At 46.9% G+C, this 21763-nt stretch overlaps 1 protein-coding gene across 1 annotated transcript in view; it reads right to left on the bottom strand.

Moving 5' to 3' along the window:
• MELTF (melanotransferrin) overlaps positions 1 to 21763 on the bottom strand; it is a 421114-nt gene that overhangs the window by 69158 nt on the left and 330193 nt on the right. The window contains exon 12 of the mRNA XM_069618617.1: positions 10303 to 10450. Coding sequence (XP_069474718.1) covers positions 10303 to 10450 — 148 coding nt within the window. The remainder of the gene's footprint in view (positions 1 to 10302; positions 10451 to 21763) is intronic.

Here is a 21763-nt window from a genome sequence, read left to right as displayed (position 1 = left end):
TGCAACATCACGTCGAAGAGGCATCTGTGGCCGTTTGAAATCACTAATTATTCCATCGAGTGCGGCTGTGTGTGAAAATGGCAACTGCCTTCACCCACAAATGGGACGCCCCACCCGTCGTTGCAACTCGGTACAGTGATGCATGAGGGCCCACCGTTACTCGAGTACTACGTTCCACTGAGCCTTCACAAGTCTGTTCGCGACTGCACAGATAGTATGTGAAACAATGGGACCACAGCAGAATGAACATATCAACCAATCTTACACGGCCATCGGGTACAAATACATGATTGCAATAGCAAGATGCCATTCCCCGAATTGCAGCATTGTGCGCGGGACGTGCTCGGCCAAAGGGGAGAGCAGTTTGCACAGGTGGAATTAATCACCACAGGTGGAGGCCATACAGCCTGAAAACACATAAATTGCACAGCCAGTCTCCTCCCACAACCACACCGAAATGCTACCGGCAGGACTTGCGATGTTGGCCCTGGGGGACCTGATAGCACTGCAAGTACTCCAACTCCAAAAAGAAGACGAACACCAACTACAACCGGCCGCACGGAGGAGACGCAGGAGGAGGAGGAGGCCAAGGCAGGGCCAGCAAGGGCCGCCAGCACAGCCACTACCACCACGCAGGCAGCCCGCAATCCCACGCCTCCGAGCACATCCGTTCAACCTCACTGATGAGCAGATCCACACCCTCTACCGTCTGGACCGGGACACCATAGCCGCCATTGTGGACATGACACAGGCTGACCTTGTCAGCATGATAGATAGCCCAACCGCCATCCCACCCCTACTGAAGGTGGTGTCTGTACTCCACTTCCTGGCCACAGGCACCTACCAGCACACAGTCGGACAGTTGCATGGCATTTCTCAGCCACTGTTCTCACGGACACTATTGCAAGTGCTCGATGCCCTCCTGCAGCACGCAGACGACTACATCTCTCTACCACGCTCGGAGCAGGAAATTACCAACACAAAAGTGGGATTCCATGCACTTGCCGGCATACCGGGTTGCATTGGTGCCATCGACTGCACCCATGTGGAATTGGTCGTCTCACATGCCATGGAGGCCCAGTACCGCAACCGAAAACAATTTCATTCCCTGAATGTACAAATGGTGTGTGACTCCAACAGGATCATTACACATTGTTGTGCCCGATTCCCTGGATCAACCCATGATTCTATGGTCTTGAGGAACTCTACAATACCACGCTACATGGAGCGACACGCAGGGAACAGATCCTGGCTACTCGGTGAGTCTCATTACATGCATGATTATGTGGGGTATGTGATTTGGCAATGACCTGGCAGGAAGGGGGGGGGGGTGCGTACGTAGCAATGGCATTCCACATCATACGTTTATCGTCCACATACAGGTGATGCTGGATATCCACTGAAGAGATGGCTCCTCACACCAGTCCGGAACCCACGGGACCAGCATGAGGAGGACTACAACCATGCCCACTCACGTACCCGTGTAGTCATTGAACAGGCATTCGGCCTACTGAAGGGTCGTTTCCGCTGCCTCAGCAGGTCTGGCGGGGCACTCCTGTACCGCCATGAGAAGGTTGCAAAGATGGTGATGGCATGTGTCATGCTCCACAACATGTGCGTACGTAGAAATGTGCCCATGCCCCCTGACGCAGAACTGCAAGCACCTGATGATGGTCATGATGAGGGTGGGGATGTGGCAGCACCTCATGGAGTCTGCGAGGCACCGGAGGCCCGTGACATTCGTCAGCATCTCATTGATGCATGCTTCTAGCACTCACGCCTGGTGGCTGATACATGGACACGGGACTCGTGGCACTGTGTGTGTCTGGGACATGCACAATATGGACTGTACGCCTATGATGGCCTAGTACACAAAGATCAATGTCCACACATCTCATTGGTTGATCGTGCACTGTTTATGGCATATGTGATATCATGTTGAACACCCTATCGACCCGCCACCCAAGTGAGCCCAACACACCCCCTCCACCCTCCTACCTCCCCCCCGAACACCAGTGTCCAAAGATGCTCATTGTCAGTGGGCTGTCGCTATTGCAAGCCCCCTCTGCGGGTATCAGGGGCACCCCTGCCTGTGGAGCGCAGGTTCCTCCCAGATCTACGTTGGGGGCTGCCCTGGACGGAACTTGCAACGGATGATGTGTCTGCCTGCTCACGTCCATGCATGTCCCTAAGGGTTTGCGAGAGCTCAGTGAGCACACGGCGCACTGCGGCAAGTTCGGCACATACGCCTTCGGACGTCGCATGCAGTTCCCCCCTCAGGCTCTCGGTGCTTCTCCCCATTTGGACTCTCAGGCTCTCGGTGCTACTCTCCATTTGGACTCTCAGGCTCTCGGTGCTACTCTCCATTTGTGCCCTTAGCGTCTCTGTACCTCTCTCCATTTCTGCCCTAAGTGTCTCAGTTGATGTTTCTATGTCTGCCTTAGTGCCCCCACATTCATCGGCATGGTCCTTGAGGAGCGTGGCCAGTTGCTGCTGTTGCACGATTAACTGGTCGAGGGACTGTTGCCTCTGCTGGGCCATGGCCATTTGCGGGGGTGTCACAGAGGGGCTGTTGTCCTCATGTTGCCTTGCCACAGGGCTTGTGGGGGATGGCCAGTCGTCGTCTTGTGGGTGCCCCTGCGTGGTATCCTCATGTTGTACGGGATGGGACAGACAGGGGGATTGGGACAGGTCATGGATGGATCTGACTTCGACATCCCCGTTTTCTGTGTCCGAGCATGCTGCCATCAATGGGGTGTCACCTATGGTGCTGCTGCCACCAGAGGCAGTGCCTTCTGTGGCATCCATTGGGGGGACCTGTGGTGGTGGTGGTGTGGGCATGCTGGCTGCTGGGGTGCCTGTTGATGTTCCCTCCTCTGTGCTGCCACCTGATTTGTGCTGCTGCCGTGTCTTGATGCGTGCAGCTGAGGTGGAGGGTCTCTGGCCGTTGGTCTTGGCCCTCTTTGCAGGTGTGCTGGTAGGGGTGTCCTGTAGCTCGTCGTTTGGATCGGACCCTGTGGTGGAGTAAAGGAGGGCGAGGGTTATTGATGGGTCTGTGGGAATTGGAATGGCATTGTATCACATGCATTGGGGTGGTACCTGAGGGTGATTTGGGTCGGGGCCTTGGAGGTGCTTTCATTTGTGTGTGGAGTGAGGGTGCAGTTGTTTGGCAGCCTGCAGTTAGGGTGTGCCTGCTGCACGTGTAGTGCGTGTTTTAGGGGTTTTTAATTATTTATGTATTTATTGTGGGTTTTGACGTGCGCTATCAGGCCGATGTGTGTGGACGTTCTCCTGGACATGTGTTTCTGTTGCACTATGTGGACGCATGGTACTTCACATGGATGGACTGTGTGGATTTGGCATTGTTTTATTTGGCCCACCTACCTGAATCTTCGGATGTCTGCACTCCTTTCTCCATCCCTCCGACTCCCTCTATGCTCTCCATTCCGATGGTGGAGGCACAGATTTCTTCCCAGGGGGTCAACTTGATGGGTGATTCAGGACCTCCCCCGGTGGCTGTGGCAATGTTGCGGTTGGCAGAGAGTATGCTGCGGACGCGTATCCGCAGGTCGTCCCATCGCTTGCGGCATTGCTGTGGGGTGCGGGGTGCGGTCCCCACCGCACTTACCCGCTGTGCCACCAGAGCCCATATGGCCTTCTTGTTTGCAAGTGCCGTTCTGGTCATTTGCGTGGAGAAGACGACGGCAGCATTCTCCTGGAGGGTCTCTGTTAGCACGGTGAGTTCCTCACGGGAGAAGTGGACCTGCCGCTTGCGGTCGCACGCTTTCTTCGCTACTTTTCCCATTTTTCTTGGTTTCGCTAGGGTGGATGACGGGTTGGGGTGTGTTTCAGGGTAGTGATTTTAGTGGTTGTGTGGTTTTAGTGGTTTTATAGGTGTACGGCGGGATGTTTCCCGTTCCGGGCCCATGTTTTTGCTTCCGTTTCCGTATATTTCCGGTCACCGTACTTTCCGGTAGGCGCACACTGCGGTGACCGCTAAGAGGGGTGGCGGTATTGCACCTAGGGCGCCGTACGGCGGCGGTGTGGGCCGTTTTGGGGTCATTTCCGCCATCGCGGACTTTGCACTTCCGCCATGGCGTGGTGCTCGTGCCCGATGGGTCGGAATGGGCCGCACTTTGCTCCTTCGTGCAATGGCGGAAACGCTATTTACGCTGTGGCGGTCCGGTCAGTCACTTTCCGCCAGGGTCGTAATGAGGGCCATTGTGTCACTGTAATGTACAGAATGTATTGTTTGCTATAATAGCTGCAACATGGGCCGATGTAACAAAAACATTCATTTTCCTTGTTTGCTTTTCTTGATCATTGATCTGGTATCATGTGATGAGAGAATGCTCTACCAAATAGGATCTCCCCGTGTTCCCATCCCATTTCAAATTGTTTATGTAACTGGGATGTGTTCGCTTGCTATGTATCTCTCACAACTTTTGTTAATACAAATGCCATTGAATATGTAATATATATCATTGCTGTTAAAGATGTTGACTAAATTGTTCAATGATGAGAATTAATCTTTTGTTGTATAGGGAATTTTTTTACTTTTAGAATCTTCCAACTCCGAGATATATATTAGAAGTCTATAAGCCCTTTCCTGTGTAAGTATGACCTGCCCAAAGAAAAAACAGTATAGAACAGATAGTAAGTTCCCACAAACACGCATCCGTATTTTACTTTGATAAATAAGCATACAAGGTTACAACAGGTCACTTTTGACCTGATCAAAGATGGCGACCTAGTTTTCCCTGTCCAATATGGCGTCGCAACCATAGAGTGGCCACGTATGCCAGTAATCAAAATAGGATAGTGTTGCAGGGCGGCCCGTTTCTAACAGCCGCTGCAGAGTAATCAGAGCAGCAGACCCGGATAGTGCTTACATACGCGAGGACCGAAGGTATGAATTTGCAGCCCTATCTTCTTCTGGTACAGCCTTATTGAGATAGCATGACGGTATAAATAAAGAACCACTTTTCCGTAACAGAGAGCCTTATATAACGCGAGTGCATCCGCGGGTTTTTCGTTTTTCCTTTCAGGAAAGTAATAATATAGCCGCTTGATGAGGCGATCTAACGGCGCCTACAACACCCCCCCTTTTTCCTCTTGCATACGATAAGCAACGAGTATTAAAAGAACTGGTAAGCTCTTTTAACTTATACATTTTTGTAAAGGCATTCGTGCTAATGATAAGGATAATACCTATGATATAGTTAAAGTGACGTATGGAAGGTGATTCTTCCATTGCTTTCTCTTGTTTACAGCAGGGGATAAGACAAATTGCACAACGCGTATATGGGCAGGCAACACAAGACAGTGCCACTAGTTTGAAGTGGGCGGTAAGGAAAAACATTATCTTTTAAACTACCTTTGCATATACTCGCTGCACAATAGGGCTATAAGGTGTACCAACAAGAGCCCTTGATGCATGTATTAATGAATTAAATCATAAGGAGTCCCCCTGGGCACGTCCCATCCCCATTCCCCTCCCTTGTTAAGTGCCTTTCTTGGCGCTGTTTTGAATGCCAAACAGCAGCCTCAGTATAAAAAATTGACCTTTTGGCTAATAGATTCAGAAATACTTTTATAAGCATTGTATTTAAAATAAAATATAAATGTAATTTAGGGACCAGAGGAGTGATATAAAACCTCCCCTTTTTTCTCTTACTTCCTTGTAGGAGTAAGAACACACATCTGGAAAAAGTCTTTCCATTAGGGAGTCAACACCCCTTCATTTGAAACTACATGTCCTGAAGAAGATGACCTAAACAAGTGTGGTTATGAAACCGGTCGACCTTATTAGAGTATGAGCTGGACTCATGCTTTTCTATGATCTATGTCATAAAACAACTTGACATAATCAATAAGAATTGAAAGTGACCTTAGGTATAGGTCTGTTTTACTGTGTCTATATGTATGTAAGGACCTTATTGGGTAGGATCCTTAGGTGTGTGATATCAGCAAGAGGTGTAAGATCTTTATAGGTGCTAGTATTACGTTGTTTAAATAAATTTTAATAATATACAACGTGCTGCATAGAAAGCCCTAAAAAAATCTAAAAAAATCTAATACCGGGCATTATCTAATGTAAAATGCCCCATTTGTTCCAATTTGGTCTTATTAATTATTGTTGTTACTAAAACACTAAGTCTGATTTTTAATAAATGAGTTTTGTCTTTGTAAGAAGCGGTATTAATTCCTTTTGTTTTCTCCTCTAGACTGGGGGTCCCATATCTCTCTGTAGAGTGACGGCCCCCCAGTGAGTGTTGTTTAAAAGTATATGATGTACTGAGTATACACATGTAATAGGTACAACATAAATTCTTCTCCACAGACCGTGATTAAGTGCTAACAGGCTTTCAAGGTGTTCATTAGGGGTATGTGCATATCTAGGGAGGCTGGGGTGCTAAAAGCCATTAGACAAGCCCTGCATACTTCCGAAACTAAACTCAAAGTGCTAGAGCGCGAACAAGCCCTGTCACCCTCCCCTGAGGTTTTGGCACGGATCAGAGCTGAGCTCGAATTTTTTGAATCCCATGCCCTCAGCGAAGTTCGGTACTATGCCCGGCCTCAGGCAGTGCGTAGATATGGGGAGGGAGATAGACCGAGCAGAACCCTGGCGAGGCTGGTGCGTACGGAGGGAGGTAGGAAGCACATCAATTGCATTGTGGATGCGCAGGGTACGCGGCACTTGTCTGATCAAGGCATTCTTGATACTTTTGCGGACTTTTACACAGCTCTATACGGCGCCCAGCGGGAACATGCAGCCCACGATCTTGACAACCTTCTCGAACATATCCCAATGACCCTCATTTCTCAAGATACCAGAGCACAACTAGACATTCCATTCTCCTTGGAACAGAATTGTTCAAGTTATCTCAGACCTACCCAAGGGTAAGGCCCCGGGCCCTGACGGGCTTACGGCGGAGTTTTAACAAGAATATGCAGCAATCCTGGCGCCTGTACTGTATGAGGTGTGGACTGAGTTGCTCCGATTAGCCGTCCTACCGAGATCGTTAAGAGAAGCCCTGATAACTGTACTTCCCAAGGCAGGGAAGCCCACAGCTGAGTGTGGCTCTTATAGGCCTTTATCGCTTATAAACACGGCTATGAAAATATACGCTAAGGTAATAGCAAATAGGTTCCTCCGGATCATGCCATATTTGGTCCACCCGGCCGCTCCACTGCCCTTAATATTCGTCGACTCTTTAACGTGATGGCTAGAATTGACCCGAAGGCTGACGCTGTAGCGGTCACGTTGGATGCCCAGAAGGCGTTCGATATGGTCTCCTGGCAATATATGTGGGCTGTACTTGCAAAAATGGGGGTGGGACCACAAATGCTTGCCTATATAAAACTACTATATAAGAGCCCTACGGCCATGGTTCTGGTGAATTCTCTGACCTCCCCTCCCTTTGCGCTACATAGAGGTACCCAACAGGGCTGTCCCTTCTCCCCGATCTTGTTTGCGCTCACTATAGAGCCCATGGCAGATAGCGTCAGGCACTGACACACCCGCAAAGGTATACGCTTGCGCGACACGCTGGAAATCATCTCATTCCATGCTGATGACGTACTGTTGTATGTCAGGAATCCATCTATGTATCTAGACCCGATCATTCGAGACATAACCAAGATAGGCACATACTCGGGTTTCATCATCAATTATTCCAAATCTGAGATATTTCCTCTTACAGCGTCAATGCAGCAACCATCATGTGAATTTCCCTTGCGCTGGTCCCCAGGTGACATTAAATATCTGGGGGTGCAGGTGTCATTCAAATCTTCGCTGTTGACAGATAATTATGTTGCCACGGCGCAGCTTATAGAATCAAAATTGGAGTGGTGGCGGTACCTTCCACTTTCTCTTGCGGGCAGACTATCTCTGATAAACGATTGCGGTCCCAAAGCTCCTCTATATTTTTGCCAACTTACCAATATGGCCGGGGAAGAATTTTTTCAAGAAGCCCCACGTGGCGTGTGCCCAATTCCTTTGGCACTCCGGCGCGGTCTGTAAGAAGTGGCAACATATGGCCCGCCCCTACGAGAAGGGGGGCTTCCCGGCCCCTGACTTAGCACTTTATTGGATGGCGGCTCAGGCCCAACACGCCACACATTGGTACACGCACTCACAGCCCCCTGCCCACGTGAAACTTGTAGAATTGGCAGGAGAGGGGTGTAATATTATGTCCTTAATATTCCACCACGCATATCAAACTGACGCCCCAGCTGACCCAGTGGCCACCACGATCAGGGCATGGACTAAATTATTACAGGTACGATCGGAGCATTGTCCATACTATGAGTGGCTTCCTATCTGGCAGTTTCCGGGACTCTCCCCCACACATGATCAACACCTCCTGTGACATTGGTCAGAATTGGGATATCGAGCCCTAACGGATCTATTTCCAGACGGGAAATGTATCACCCCTCAGACATGGAGGCCTGGGCACTCCAGCACGCTATTAGAAATGCTGCAATACTTCAGGCTGTGGGCGGCTTTCCATGCGAAGTGGCCCACTTATCCAGACGAGCCCCCGGACTCGCTTGAGATTCAATACATTGCCAACTCGCCGGGTGCCAGGGGTGTAATATCCTCTTTGTATAAAATGTTCTTGGGACAGTTGGATGAGATACCCTCTAAACCACGGGAGGAATGGGCGGGGGAGCTGGGTTTGGAGATATCCGATGAGATGTGGAACAAGATGTGCGTGCATACTTGCAAAGTCTCCCTCAACGCTAGGTTTAGATGCATACAGTATAAACTCCTCAACAGGTTATATTACACGCAACATAGAGTAGCAAAATGTACACGTGCCCAGGCCCATACCTGCCCTGGGTGCAGATCAGAGGGGGCTGACCACATCCATATGTTTTGGTCCTGTGCTGCACTAGGCGCATTCTGCATGAGTGTGACAAAAGCTCTTTCAGTAATAATAGAGGCTCCGGTGGATCCTGACCCACTGGCTTTGTTGTTTGGTATGTGGACTGTGGACGGGGTGAAAAAAAATTCCAAATTCCTGAATATAGGTGTTATGGTTGCCAAAAAATGTATATTACAATGTTGGAAGCGCCACTCCCCCCAACATTTGAAATGTGGCTAAAATCCCTTGTCTGGACGCAGTCGTGTGAGGAGGAGTACATTGGTTCCCGCCCCATGGCATCTCGACCTAGAAATGTGTGGACTGAGTTTTGCACCTATTTGAACAACAGAGACTACGTCGAGTGGAAATCCACCTCCTCACTTAACTTGTCTGGTACCCCCTAGATCCTGGGTTCTATATGCTATGTTGCCCTGTTGACCCAGCCGTCTCTCAGGTTGTTATGTGCTGCTGCATGTTAAAGTTTGAGAACAATATGCTACTACTGGTTTTGTATAGTGCAATGCAATGTATGTCATCCCTGTTGCAACTTCCTGCCAATAAATAAAAGTTTGTAAAAAATAATTAAAAAATGGGAAGACAAATGGGGGGACAACCGCCCCTAACATGTTAGGTGGGGAATGGGGGGTGTGTGGACCTAGGTGTTAGGGAGGAGCCATTCCTTGAAGAGGAAGGTCTTCAACTCATTCCTGAAATGTAGGAGTAACCGCAGTAGGCTTTTGGAGGGAGGGGTGGGCAGAGGAATGGTAGAATATGGTGTGGGATTAGGAAGGGGAGAGGGCTAGAACAGGGGTGTGGAGAGAGTGTCCTCACCACACCCCTCCACATCTAAAAACATTGTGGTAAAATGCGTGAATCTGTCCCTTGCGGCCAGATGTCACAGATCCAATATTCCTGTCACCAAGAGATATGCACAGGGCCTTGGGCCCATTTGGGTGGCCATGAATAAAGCCCTCCCCGCCCCCTCGGCGCAGTGGATCAGGTAGTGGCAGTTACGCCCTTCTCCGCACATCTGTACCGGAACGGTGCCAATGTTGCAGCTGCTTTTATTCTCTGTACATATTTTGGACTGCAGCATCCTCTGACACCACTGACTGACACCTGAATACATTAACACTGTGAAAATAAAAGTGATTTGGGTCTTCTGCAAAGCAGCTTTCATGAGGTCATTTATTTGATAAATGCATGGAAATACTTTGTAGGTTGCCGGTCATCTTCAAAGAACTTTAGTTGGGGGGGCGGGTGGAGGGTGCACCGCCGCTCCCTAGAATAAAAGCCAAATTGAGGGCGATCATCTCTAGGCACACACATTTTGGGGGAGCTGCCTGACTGTTTAACAACAACAAAAACAACAATACTAACAACAAATAAAAATAACAAGCACAAATTAAAGGTATTGGTTTATAGTCACCTGAAGGCACCTGTATATCCAGAATAAATCTCCTTGTCATTATTCTCACACTTATTTGGTCCTTCCTTGCAGAGGCCACAGAGTGCAGACGGGAAGCCATTTTGTTTGGCACCAGGCACACAACTTTGACTGAAAAACTCCCCCACAGCTGATGAGCATAAATCAAATCAGGAAAAAATGAGAAACATTAGGAAATGCGGTTCATGAAATGAAATCTGTCATATAAAACAGTAGTCTAAAAGTGGCTCTTGGAGCAGGTTTTAAAAATGTTAAATAAATCTGATGAACTTGAAAAACACAATCATTTTTTGCTAAGAGCTCATCAAAAGACATGTAGGTGCAGAAAAGTTGCAGTATTTATTAATATCAGAAAGCATTAGTTTATCACACAAATGGGACACAGAAAGTACATAGCAGCAATCATGCGGTAGTAGCTGTCTGCTGTCTCAGGCACTCATGTTCTTCTTGGCTGAGGGGGAGTCTATGAGTAGACCTTTCGACGCCATTCCATGAAGATATCACGTTAACACCTTCATTCTTTTTTTTACTGTGTCTCAGTTCCCTATGTGAATCGGAACACAAATGCGATGTATTCCACATGTTACTTTTCACACGTAGGGGCTTATTTTCAGCCCGCTGCACCGTTAATTGAAATAATAACATTCTAAACTTTTATGCTTTCAATAAACGGTGCGCCCCACTTTCCTCAATCTGCATGGCGGAGAAGATGGGCGGAACACAACCTACGTTCCCACCGCTCCCTCCCTCACTGCCATACATATACTCCCAGTTTTGTGCCAACATGCATTTTCAGGTGGGCACAAGTGCAGGGGGATACCCATGGGTTTGTGTTACAGGAAACTTCCTTATATACATTCCGTATGCATCGGTTATCCCCAAAACGTGACTTGGTGGCACAGTCGTGAACTGGTGACCTGGTGCACTATATATATGCTATTTTTCAGGTAACCTATTATTAATTTTAAATCTTCAAAACACAATGGGGCAAATTTTTTAGTCCAGATGTTATTCGACGGTGGGGACCTGTATGCATGCGCTATGGCGCGCACAGGTCCCCACTGGCGATTTTTCGTCATTTGCCCAGCGGAGTGCAAACTTGCGGGGCAAAAGGTGGCATACATCGTGTACACAGCCATGCACTGTTGATCTCCGACGTGCAAAATGAGTAAACACCTCCTGCCATGCACGCATGGCATGCAATGCTTATAATGGATCCCTATGCAGTCCACCTACCTTATGCTGGCACATAAAGGCGGCAGGCTCCATTGCGGGCCCCAGGATTTGCTCTGGCATTAAAATGCATGCTGGGGCATTGGTATGGTGGAGACGAAGAGAGGGGGCAGACATGCACGTTGCGTTCCGCCCCTCCTCTCTACTGTACAAATGAGTGAAAATGAGCCTTGCGCCAATGGGAGGCGTAAAAGCCTCACGCAAGGCTTGTGTGTCTTCCATTGAGGTTAAGGCTCTGATGAAAGTGAGCCCTAAAGGGGTTCATTTTACTAAAAATGGATATTACATGCATGGGACTCCCAACGCAATTTACGATAGTCTCAAAGTGGAGAGTTAAACTGAAGAGTAAAATGAGGCGAATTGACCTTTTGCTCTTCAGATTTACTCTCCGCTTTGAGAGAAATAAAACACTGCCTGCAAATGCGCTTTGCAGGCAGCCTTTTATAATCCATTCCAATGGAATCAACCTGGCCATTAGCAAGTGCTAAACCAAGGGATATTCCATTGGAATCTTTGGTTGTGTGCCTGCATGAAAATCTCATGTGAGGAGGGCAGGAAAGCAGAGATGCTATCTCCTCTCTGCTGCCATCCTATGCCACAGAACTGCACGGAAATGAGCTGGAGCAGAACATTAAAGTGTAAAAGCAGTGTAATGCTTTCATTTCCAACACCGCTTGTTGCAAAATTATCTCCGATGGGGCTCATTTTCAGCCCGGTTTAGCGTAAGCAAAATACGTAAACGCCATGTGTAAATGCTTTTGTGCATTTTCCTTATGCTGTACCCCATTTTCCTTCATTTATAGGGTGGAGAGGAAGGATGGAATGCAACTTGCACTTTTGCCGCCTTACAAATTCCCCAGCATTGGCAAAGGCATGCAAAAAGCTGGTGAACTGCGTAGGGATGCATTGTAAATGCTGACTGCCATGCAAATTAAATCCTGCCTACCATGCTAACACTTGTTTTGTTTTTTTGGGATGCCAAATGTGCTCAGTCAACAAGCACCAGGACACAATAGCAGACTACCTCCGCCCATACCTGCCTACATTTGAAAATCAAAATTCCTGAGATTTATGCCCCGCCCACAGCCACACAAGACTCCGCCCCTTTGCACACCTGTCAAAAAGGTAAACTCGGTTGTTGTAGCCTTCAGTTTGCTTACTATAGCATTGAAAATAATTAATTCAATGCTATAGTAAGCAAAATGAAGGCAGTGTCGCCGCCGAAATAATAGTGCTTTCAATCCATGTCATTGGATTGAAAGCACTATCATTGTTGCGGGGGCGCCTTCATTTTGCTTACTATAGCATTGAATGAATGATTTTCAGTGCTATGGCAAGCAAAATGAACGTGGCACCGCCGCTGTAATAATAGTGCTTTCAATCCAATGATATGGATTGAAAGCACGATTATTATAGTGGTGCAGGCAGTGGGCACGAACATTTCGCGCCGTTTCCGGGTCCCGTCACATTCTCCACCTGATTGGCTACCAGCGGCAGCCAATCAGATGGAGAATATGACAGGACCCGGACGAATCTCAAAATTCCTGAGATTCAAGGAACTTTTCCGGAGACCCGGAGAAATGCTTGAAATTCCAGAGTCTCCGGAAAAAATTCCAGAGGTTAGGCAGGTATGCCCCCGCCCCCTACCTTTCAAAATGCTTTTTGCAAAAAGCGCTTACTATGAAGCACTCTCAGCAGGGGGAGGAGGAGTGAAGCTGCCATCCGGAGTTCCAACAGCAAAGGGTTCAAAGGGCACAGGTTACCGGTTAAAGAAGCTGACTGAGGGCAAGGTGTGCAAGACAGTAAGGAAGAGCACTGATTGGGTGAGCATAAATGAAGCCCATGAACAGCACACTGAACCTATCCACAAGAGGGCAAGAGAAATAGTGAAGCAGCTTACTCCAGAGGAAATATCCCTGCGGCTTCGAAGCACTGTAATAATAAGTGTTGTGTTAATAAGAAATGTAACCCCCATAGCCATTACATTACCAAATGCTGTGGTATGCACATTTAAGGACGAACAGCTGGTAAAATAGCTTTACTTGGCATATGATTACCAGACCTGACATGTGCAGCAATAAGTGGCCTAAATTGCCATACCAGGCTAAAGTAGCATATGCATGGCAGTGTCCCTGGCTTATGTTGGTTCTACTGTGTCTACCCCTGTCATAATATGACCCCCACCTTCCGTTGGCATAATAAGGCAGCTCCATTCTTAAAATGTGGGTGGTATCTAAAAAAAAGTCTTATATCTGCTTTAGTACCGGTTTGGTATTCCATGAAATGTAAGCTTTTGTGTGTTTTATACCCGTCTGTCACTTTAGGTGCTAACTACAGGGTTAAATGTCATGTGATGGTGTTGAGGTCAAAGTTCACATGACATCACATGCTGTGATGTCATTTCCGCTACCCCTGGCATTTTGGTGAAATCACCTGCCTGAGCATGTTGAGATGAGAGAAACCAGGAGGCATTTCGTTAGCACAGTGAGACCCCAGAAACAACAGGAAGCGATTTCTAAAAGTAAAGCATTCCACTCTACGACAGAAGTTGTACTGTAAAATGCACCATTTTAAGGCAGAATAAAAACAAAACAATTATCAGGAGTGTTCCTCACTAGGCACAATTCGCTACGATCCTAATATTGGCACGGGCACCCACAGAAATGGGCACCATTTCACCAAAGCTAAATATAAATGCAGTCTACTTTCCACAAATACTCACTGATATTGAAACAATTGACGCACTGATCCGACGTTAAGAAATAAACACATCATGCAAGTGAGGGTCTAAGCACCTCGAGATCCCCTGCTTGGAATCAGTGTGGTTGACTTGGACTGCCTGCCCTAACATTACATAGCACAGAAGGAGCAAACATGGGTACCCTAAGAGGACAGGCAGTAAAATGTTCCCCCTTTCCAGCTTAATATCTGTCCTTGTGCAGGTCTTTAAAAAAAGAAACGAAAAATTGAAATATACACTAGGCCTGGCAGCCAATGCAATTAGGGGGTTTTCTATTTAACAATGAGATTGTGGCTCATGGCTTGCAGATGTTCACAGCAAAGAATGTAAAGATGTGGCGGCAGCCAGTGCCAGATGTGGCGACACATGGCCTGCATTCTAATATACTGTATCTGTGTGCACTACTTTCTGAAACCTTACATAGAGAAATGCACTAACCCGTGCTCTGCGGGAATACTATTTGTACCTGATATTGCAAGCGAGCAGGGGAGGCAAGAGGGGGATTGTAAAATTCTAGATTGTTGCATAAACTATTCCAAAGCATGGCTTGTTACCTCTTCACCAAAACACATTTTTAAAAGGAAGCATATCAATATTTAACAAAAGTTCCTTTGTTGTCCATTTTAAAGAGAAAAACATGTGTGTGTAGTGTGTGTTCACACCGAGTTCAAGCATACAAGTCCAATAAATGGAGGGTAGGGTTTAACACCAAGGGCCACGCTTATATGTGTGTCCTATTCACATGACACCAAATACAAGTCTTCTCTCAACATATCTGAATAGAGTGAAGGTCCCCTTGGTGCTTTGGTGCCCCCATTTCCCTACCATGACACCCCTTTTAGACAGCCATGTGTTGGAAGCCCCTTACCACACCCCAAGAGTATCATTCACACAATCATTGTCTAATAATTATATTAATGTCACTTTAGCAACATTCTCCCTATCACTGTCACTTTAAGAATGGTTGGCTGGCTCTCCCTGCTATGGCCTGTATGTGCCATTGTAGATATGCTCATAGTGTCTATTCCCAGTGAGGGCAGTAGTGCCAGTGTAAGGTCACCCGTGTGCCAGTTTCATCCAATAATGGCAGTAATGTCACTGTAGTAACAGTCCCTCTCTCCTAACACTGTCAGAACTCCGCCTGGGTGTGCCCAATAAGGCCAGTACTGCCAGGGTAAGCTCACCCTTGGGATGGCTTTGTCTCATAATGCTAGTATGTATTAATCATGTAAGAACACCCCTTCAACTCCCTGTCCCCGTCACTTTGGAACACTCCACTGATACTGGTTGGGTCCAGTAAGGTCAGTACTGCCAGACTAATGTCATCCTTGTGCTGGCTTTATCCAGTAATCACAGTAATGTCATTTCAGCAACACCCCCTCGACTCCCTCTCTCCTAACACTGTAAGAACTCAGACTGGATGTGCCAAGTAAGGCCAGTACTGCCAGGGTAAGCTCACCTGTGTGCTCTGTTGTCCAATAATGCTAGTATCAGTACTGCAAGAACACTCCCTGAACCCCTGCCCCCCCCCCCCATATCACTGTGGAACACTCCACTCATAATGGCCGTGTCCAGTAAGGCCAGTATTGGCAGTTAAATTCACCCTTGTGCTGACTTTATTAATAATGACAGTAATGTCACTATAGAAACACCCCCTCAACGCCCTCTCTCCCGTCAGTGTAAGAACACTCGGACTGGCTGTGCCCAGTAGGGCCAGTACTGCCAGGGTAAGCTCCCCTTATGCTGGCTTGTCCAATAATGCTATTATGAACACGGTAGGAATACCCCCTCAAACCCCTGTCCCCCATCACTGTGCAACACTCCACTCATACCTGCTGTGTCATATAAAGGCCAGTACTGCCAATGTAAGGTCACCCTTGTGCTGACCTTGTCTAATAATGCCAGCGATGTAATTCCAACAACAACCTCCTAAACCCTCCCACCACCATTCACTGTAACAAGACTCAAGGGGCTGTGCTTGTTAAGGCCCATATGTGCCATTTAGGAAAACTAGTGCTGGGCCACCTGCTATATCCAGGTCCCCATCCAGGGCCAGGCTTTTGATGAAATAGCAGTGTCATTCCCCATAATCTGCTCCCCCTGATCCCCCCCCGCCCCCGTCCAGGGTAATTGTGCTTTCCTTCACATCAGCTTGCGTCATTGCTCCAACCCGCAGCTGCTCGTGTTCTATCACCCTCTTTGTTTCTCTTGCAGACTCTCTCTCTTGTGCTCTGTTCCATTCATGTACCCTTGCACTTTCACGTACTTGCTTGTTTCACACCATTCTCCCACCTAAACCATGCCATGCTCTCACTCCCTTTATAATTTTCACACCTTCGCTCGTTCTCACATCCTGTCACGCCTTGGGGGAGATGGCGGGTTTGGAATCGCTGGCGTGGCAGTCCGCCATTGAATGTTCCTTCACGTCTCCCCGTACGACCTGTGCGGGTCTAGTTCTTTTGGTTCGCGCACGAAACCGGTAGCACTTATTCTGCTGCTTCCGGTTCATGGACGCGTTGCAACGTTTTCCTTGGTTTCACCTCAGTGTTGCCAGGTCCGCTTATTATAAGCGACTTTGGGCTTGTTTTTGCCCAAAGTCGCTTATAATATTTGGAGGTCGCTTGTCGCGGTTTTCGTCCGCTTGTTGGACCGTCTCTGCGCGTGTAATTGGGATTGCAGTTAAGCCCATTACACGTCGCACAGAGCGTCCTGCACTGGGCTGCTGGCAGCACTTGACGGCAATTGCTGCTTTGTCTTGCTCTCGGGTGCGCCCTGTATTTTGAATATGCTTAAGTGTTTGGCACTGATGGGATCGTTACTTGCCCACCAGGTGGCCCATCAATGCCAAATGCCTAAACATATGCAAAAAAAGCGCACTTTAAAAGTTTTGTCATGCAGGCAGACACACTGACATGTAAAGATGTAAAGAAGGGGATTGGTTTAGTTTAGCAAGCGTCACTCTATAGCAATATTATCCTGGTGATATCCCCAGTGCTGACGCATTATCCACTAACATCCTTTATTTATTTATTTTTTAAAAACTTTTTTTTGCAAGACTGGGTTAGAGGATTATTGGAATCTATATACAACATTTTCTCAGAAAGATGTATTCAGGAAGGCCATGTTTCTTTTCAGCTTCCAATTGGCCATGTTACAATATTATATAGCGCCTTGGATTAAGGCGCTATATAAAACAATACAAATATTTCAGGGCCGTATTATTTTGCAATCTGGGACTTCTAGTCGCCATGCAATAAAATATTGCTGTTCTAACACACTATGTCAGTGTTCTGTCTATGTATGTTTTTCTTGTTGTGTTATGTTTCTTACTTTTGAGACCTTTCCACAACTTTTTAGGTGCACGCTTGTTTTTTCCGCTTATTTGGATGGGAGTCAGCTTGTTTTGGGCTTGTTTTTGAAGGGCATTCAGCTTATTTTTTCCTTCCGACCTGGCAACACTGTTCACCTGTGGTGCCAGCGCTTGTGTGCTTTCTTCCGTGCGGTTCACCGCTTCCTCCTGGTCCTTTTCCTCAGTATTTCTCCCCTTTGGGGTCTGCTTATTCATGCCGCCCGTCCGCTCCTTTCTTTCCTTCCCTGCCGCTCCTCGCTCTGTTTTTTCCTTTCGTTCCTTTTCGGACTTCTCGCCTGTTTCCTTGCTGCCCTTTGCTCTTCGAGTTTCCTCCTCCTTGCTCTTTCCTTTCCCTCCTCTTACTTTCTCTTCCGGCCCTTCTGTGTACCGGACCCCTGCTTGCATTTGGACTGCCTCTGCCATTCGAACTGCATCTTTTTACTTACCTGTGTACCGAATCCTTGTTAGCCTCTGGATTGCCTTCTATCACATCTTGCATCTTCCTGCCTTTCATTGGACCTAATACCGCTCTGGTCCAGCCTGTGGAATTCTCATAGGGTTTTTTTTATGCCATTGGCTTTTTCCCCTCTTTGACGGTCACGGAGGATCGTCCACCGCCCCACCTATATGGTGGCACGGTGGCGTCCTTCCGTGGACGTCCCTATCTGCATAAAAAAAAGGAGAGACCCGGGAGCAAAGAGAAAAGGAAGCCCAGGAGAAAAGACAAAGGTGAGGTGGCAGGGGAGGGAGTTGAGACGGAGTCCTCCTTTGAGGAAGAGGACATAGCAGATCCTTGTGACACACCCTTTCATCTCTGCACCAACAGCCACGTGCTCACTCTGTCAGTGTAAGACAATCCCCTCGACCCCCCACTCCCTCCCTTCCTCTGTCACCACTCACTACAAGAGTGCTCGAGGTGGCTGTGATTTAAAAAAAATGCCACTATGTGCTATTGTATGCATACTTGTGCTGGGCCCCTGCTGCACACAGGTGTCCCTCCATGGCCAGACTTTTCCTGACATGGCAGCTTTACTCCCGATAATCTGGCCTTCAGGTGCAGGGTAATGAGGCATTCCTGCATACCAGCAGCTGTTCAGGCTCACTGTCACCCTGTGTCTCTTGCACACACTATGTTGAGCGTTCTTCCCCATTCTTGCATCCACGCACTTTCACACCCTTGCTTACTCACACACCGGGCTCGCACTGTCCCCCCTCTGCGCGCTCTCACAGCCTTCATCATTTCCCCATCTTCACTGATTATCCCACAGCCGTGCATCTTCACACCCGCAGCTAGCTCCCGCAAACTGTGCTGATTAAGCAGAGCAAGTGAAGTGTTAAGCTGTGCAGGGTAGGGGGACGGGGGGCGCCTACACATGGGAGCTACGGGGCCTTGCTGCAGACAGTGTCACTGACCAGGGGAGTGCTACCGAAGAGCGTCACGATGCTAAGCATTTTAGCTGATTCATCAGCTTTGCCTTTCATGTAGTAGGCAGATAACTAAGGGAGTGACACTTCTAACTTAGACCTATGTGTTCCAACGTTCTAACCTGTTCAGAAAGTTGGGCTATTTTTTATTATTTTTAATATTTGTTTACGGTTTGCAAGCAAACCTTTACAAAAATAACATAGGAATTTAAGAACACATGTCATGAATGTTACATAAAGTTCATGCATATTTAAATCGTATTAATTAGAAAAGCATGTAATCAAAAGATAAAACAAAACACACTAAAATAAAATCAAAAACAAATATAAAACAAATACAATTACAGCTTTCAAATAATACTAAGAATCATAAACAATCATGTTTCACAGCTCCTCAGTTCTCACTTCTTCTAATTTTCAAGTTGCATTAAAAATAGATATGGCTAATACCAGCAAAAACATGTGGAAATTCTCACATTGTCATTCTTTACACAGAGGATCCTCAAGAGAGCCACTGTAGTTGTTACAACACCGCAAACTTGTGACAGAAAATCGACAACCGCAATTTTCAGTGATACCGAGGGACCATGCATCATGCTCTGCCACAAAGCATCTGAATTTACCCATTCCAAGTTAGGCACAAATTGTGTTTATTCGAGCCGGGAGAAGAATCTTGCAATCGAGTAGAAGATGCCTTAATGTCTCCTTCTCTGTTAAATGATTACAGAATCGGCAAAGAAATAATCCATTTGTAACCCCCAATTGACCTATTACATGACCAGTAAATATTTACTAGCAGTAAATGAACTGTATAGGCCAAACAATCAATGTCAATCCTAGGAGCCATAAAACCCTGAGCGATACTGGTACATTTTACAATCTTTACATTTGTGTTCAGTTGTACGTCAATTAGGAGGCCACCTACCGGACGTCCTAAAGAGCCATGTACAGCCAGTTCATGATAACATTAAACTCCATCTAAGACATATGGACAAGTCATCCAAGTCTCCTGTAAACACAAGATGGAATAAGTCGCAAGTCGAGCACACAAATCAGAAGAATTAGCCAAATGGCCGTGACCCCTCGTATTCCACGAAAGGATCGGCAATTCATCACTATTAAAGACTGGACTTTAATTCCTTCAACTGATGAATGGAGTCCCTAAGTGTCATTGCCAACCAACTCCAGCTAGTTATATCGTTCCCTATACCCTGAGCACTTACAGGATTTTGAAAGAGGGGATCCCCCAGCATTAGCCTATCTTTTTACAGGAACTGTTTTCAAGGGGTCTGAAGTTGAGTTGCCCAATGAAAAAGATAATATATCATAACCCATTTTATTGAAAGTTTCCCCTTGTTGTAAAAAAGCATCATACACCGATCTTGTATTGAGCACGTGGTCATACCGCAATGGATGAATGAAATCCACCCGCTTAATGTCAGCTGATGATAAAGTTCTTAGAGCAGTGATTTCATTCAATAATGCAAGTACATGCTGTCTGTTCATTGATACAGGTCCCCCGTGCTCCACTGCTCCCCTCTCAAGTCACTATTCTGAAATGATTTGGGAGAGTCAGGCTTCCGATTCACTGGAAGCTTCAAATTCTTAGAGGAATTTGACCTACAGAATGGTTCCATATATGTTGTTGATCATTGCTGCCATCCCAATTATCTCCAAGATCACTGACCGTATTTGACGATTGTTTTAACGGTAAGTTGTCCGCCTGACATCCCACTTCAGTGGTTTTTGACCCCCGAATACCTGCGATAGTGGCAACCTCCTGGTCCCCCATCAACACAAGCTTGTCAGGCCTTTCACAATGCAGTCTGACACCTAATATAATTTCATCTTGGACACTTGGAGCAAATGTCTTATCCTTATTTGCAGAGGTCTTATGGCTTTCAGAACAGTCAGCCATTATTTGCTTCATCACTCTCCGTACAATTTTTTCGATAAGGGAATCCTCCCCCTTCTCCCGTTCTTGTTGTTCCCTAATCTTAGATATGTCTCCCATGGAGATTCTGTTCTGCTCGAATTATAGAGGTCAAAGACCCATGGCCTGTTTAGGTCCCGGAAACAGATAATGGTATTGTCAGACTCTTACTTTCTTTGGAAAAAACTTAAACAGATCACCCTTCCGTTGCCCCTTACTTTTGGCAAAGGTAAAGCCTTTTGTTGATACCCTTTGATTTTTGTTTCTGGAATTTTTTTTCCTTCATATTATCGGTGATGGTGTCCGGGGCTAACAGCCACCATTTCGTTCACATAAGATTTCTCAATCCTGCGAGGTGTCTAAATAAGATATACATTCTGGACCTGGCATATCTTCTTTTATCATATTACGCCACACATTCCTAGTGAACTTATTTTGGCCTTTGCCGCAAAAACGTTTGCTGTTTTTCCTATTAGCCGCAGTAACCTTGGCTTTTAAGGGTGAAGAGCATTCAGGAATAACGTTATTTACCACAGAGCCAGGAACACCAATAGCAGCCTTATACATTGACTTGCTCTCTGGTGCAATCGGTGTGAGGATGTTAGACATGTTGGGGCAGTCTATGGAAAAAACACCAGGGCCGTTGAGTCCCCATATCAAGAAATGTCTCTATAGGAGGTAGTGTCACAGGGCTTCTCTCCAATTCCATTGATGCTAAAAGTTTGTTCATTAAAGTCGTGTGCAGCTTTAATTCTAATAGAAT

Source organism: Ambystoma mexicanum, chromosome 10, assembly GCF_040938575.1.
Source record: "Ambystoma mexicanum isolate Mex_15411 chromosome 10, UKY_AmexF1_1, whole genome shotgun sequence".
Taxonomy (NCBI): Eukaryota; Metazoa; Chordata; class Amphibia; order Caudata; family Ambystomatidae; genus Ambystoma; species Ambystoma mexicanum.
Note: the sequence above shows the minus strand (reverse complement) of the source record. Positions and strands in the feature narration are given on the sequence as shown.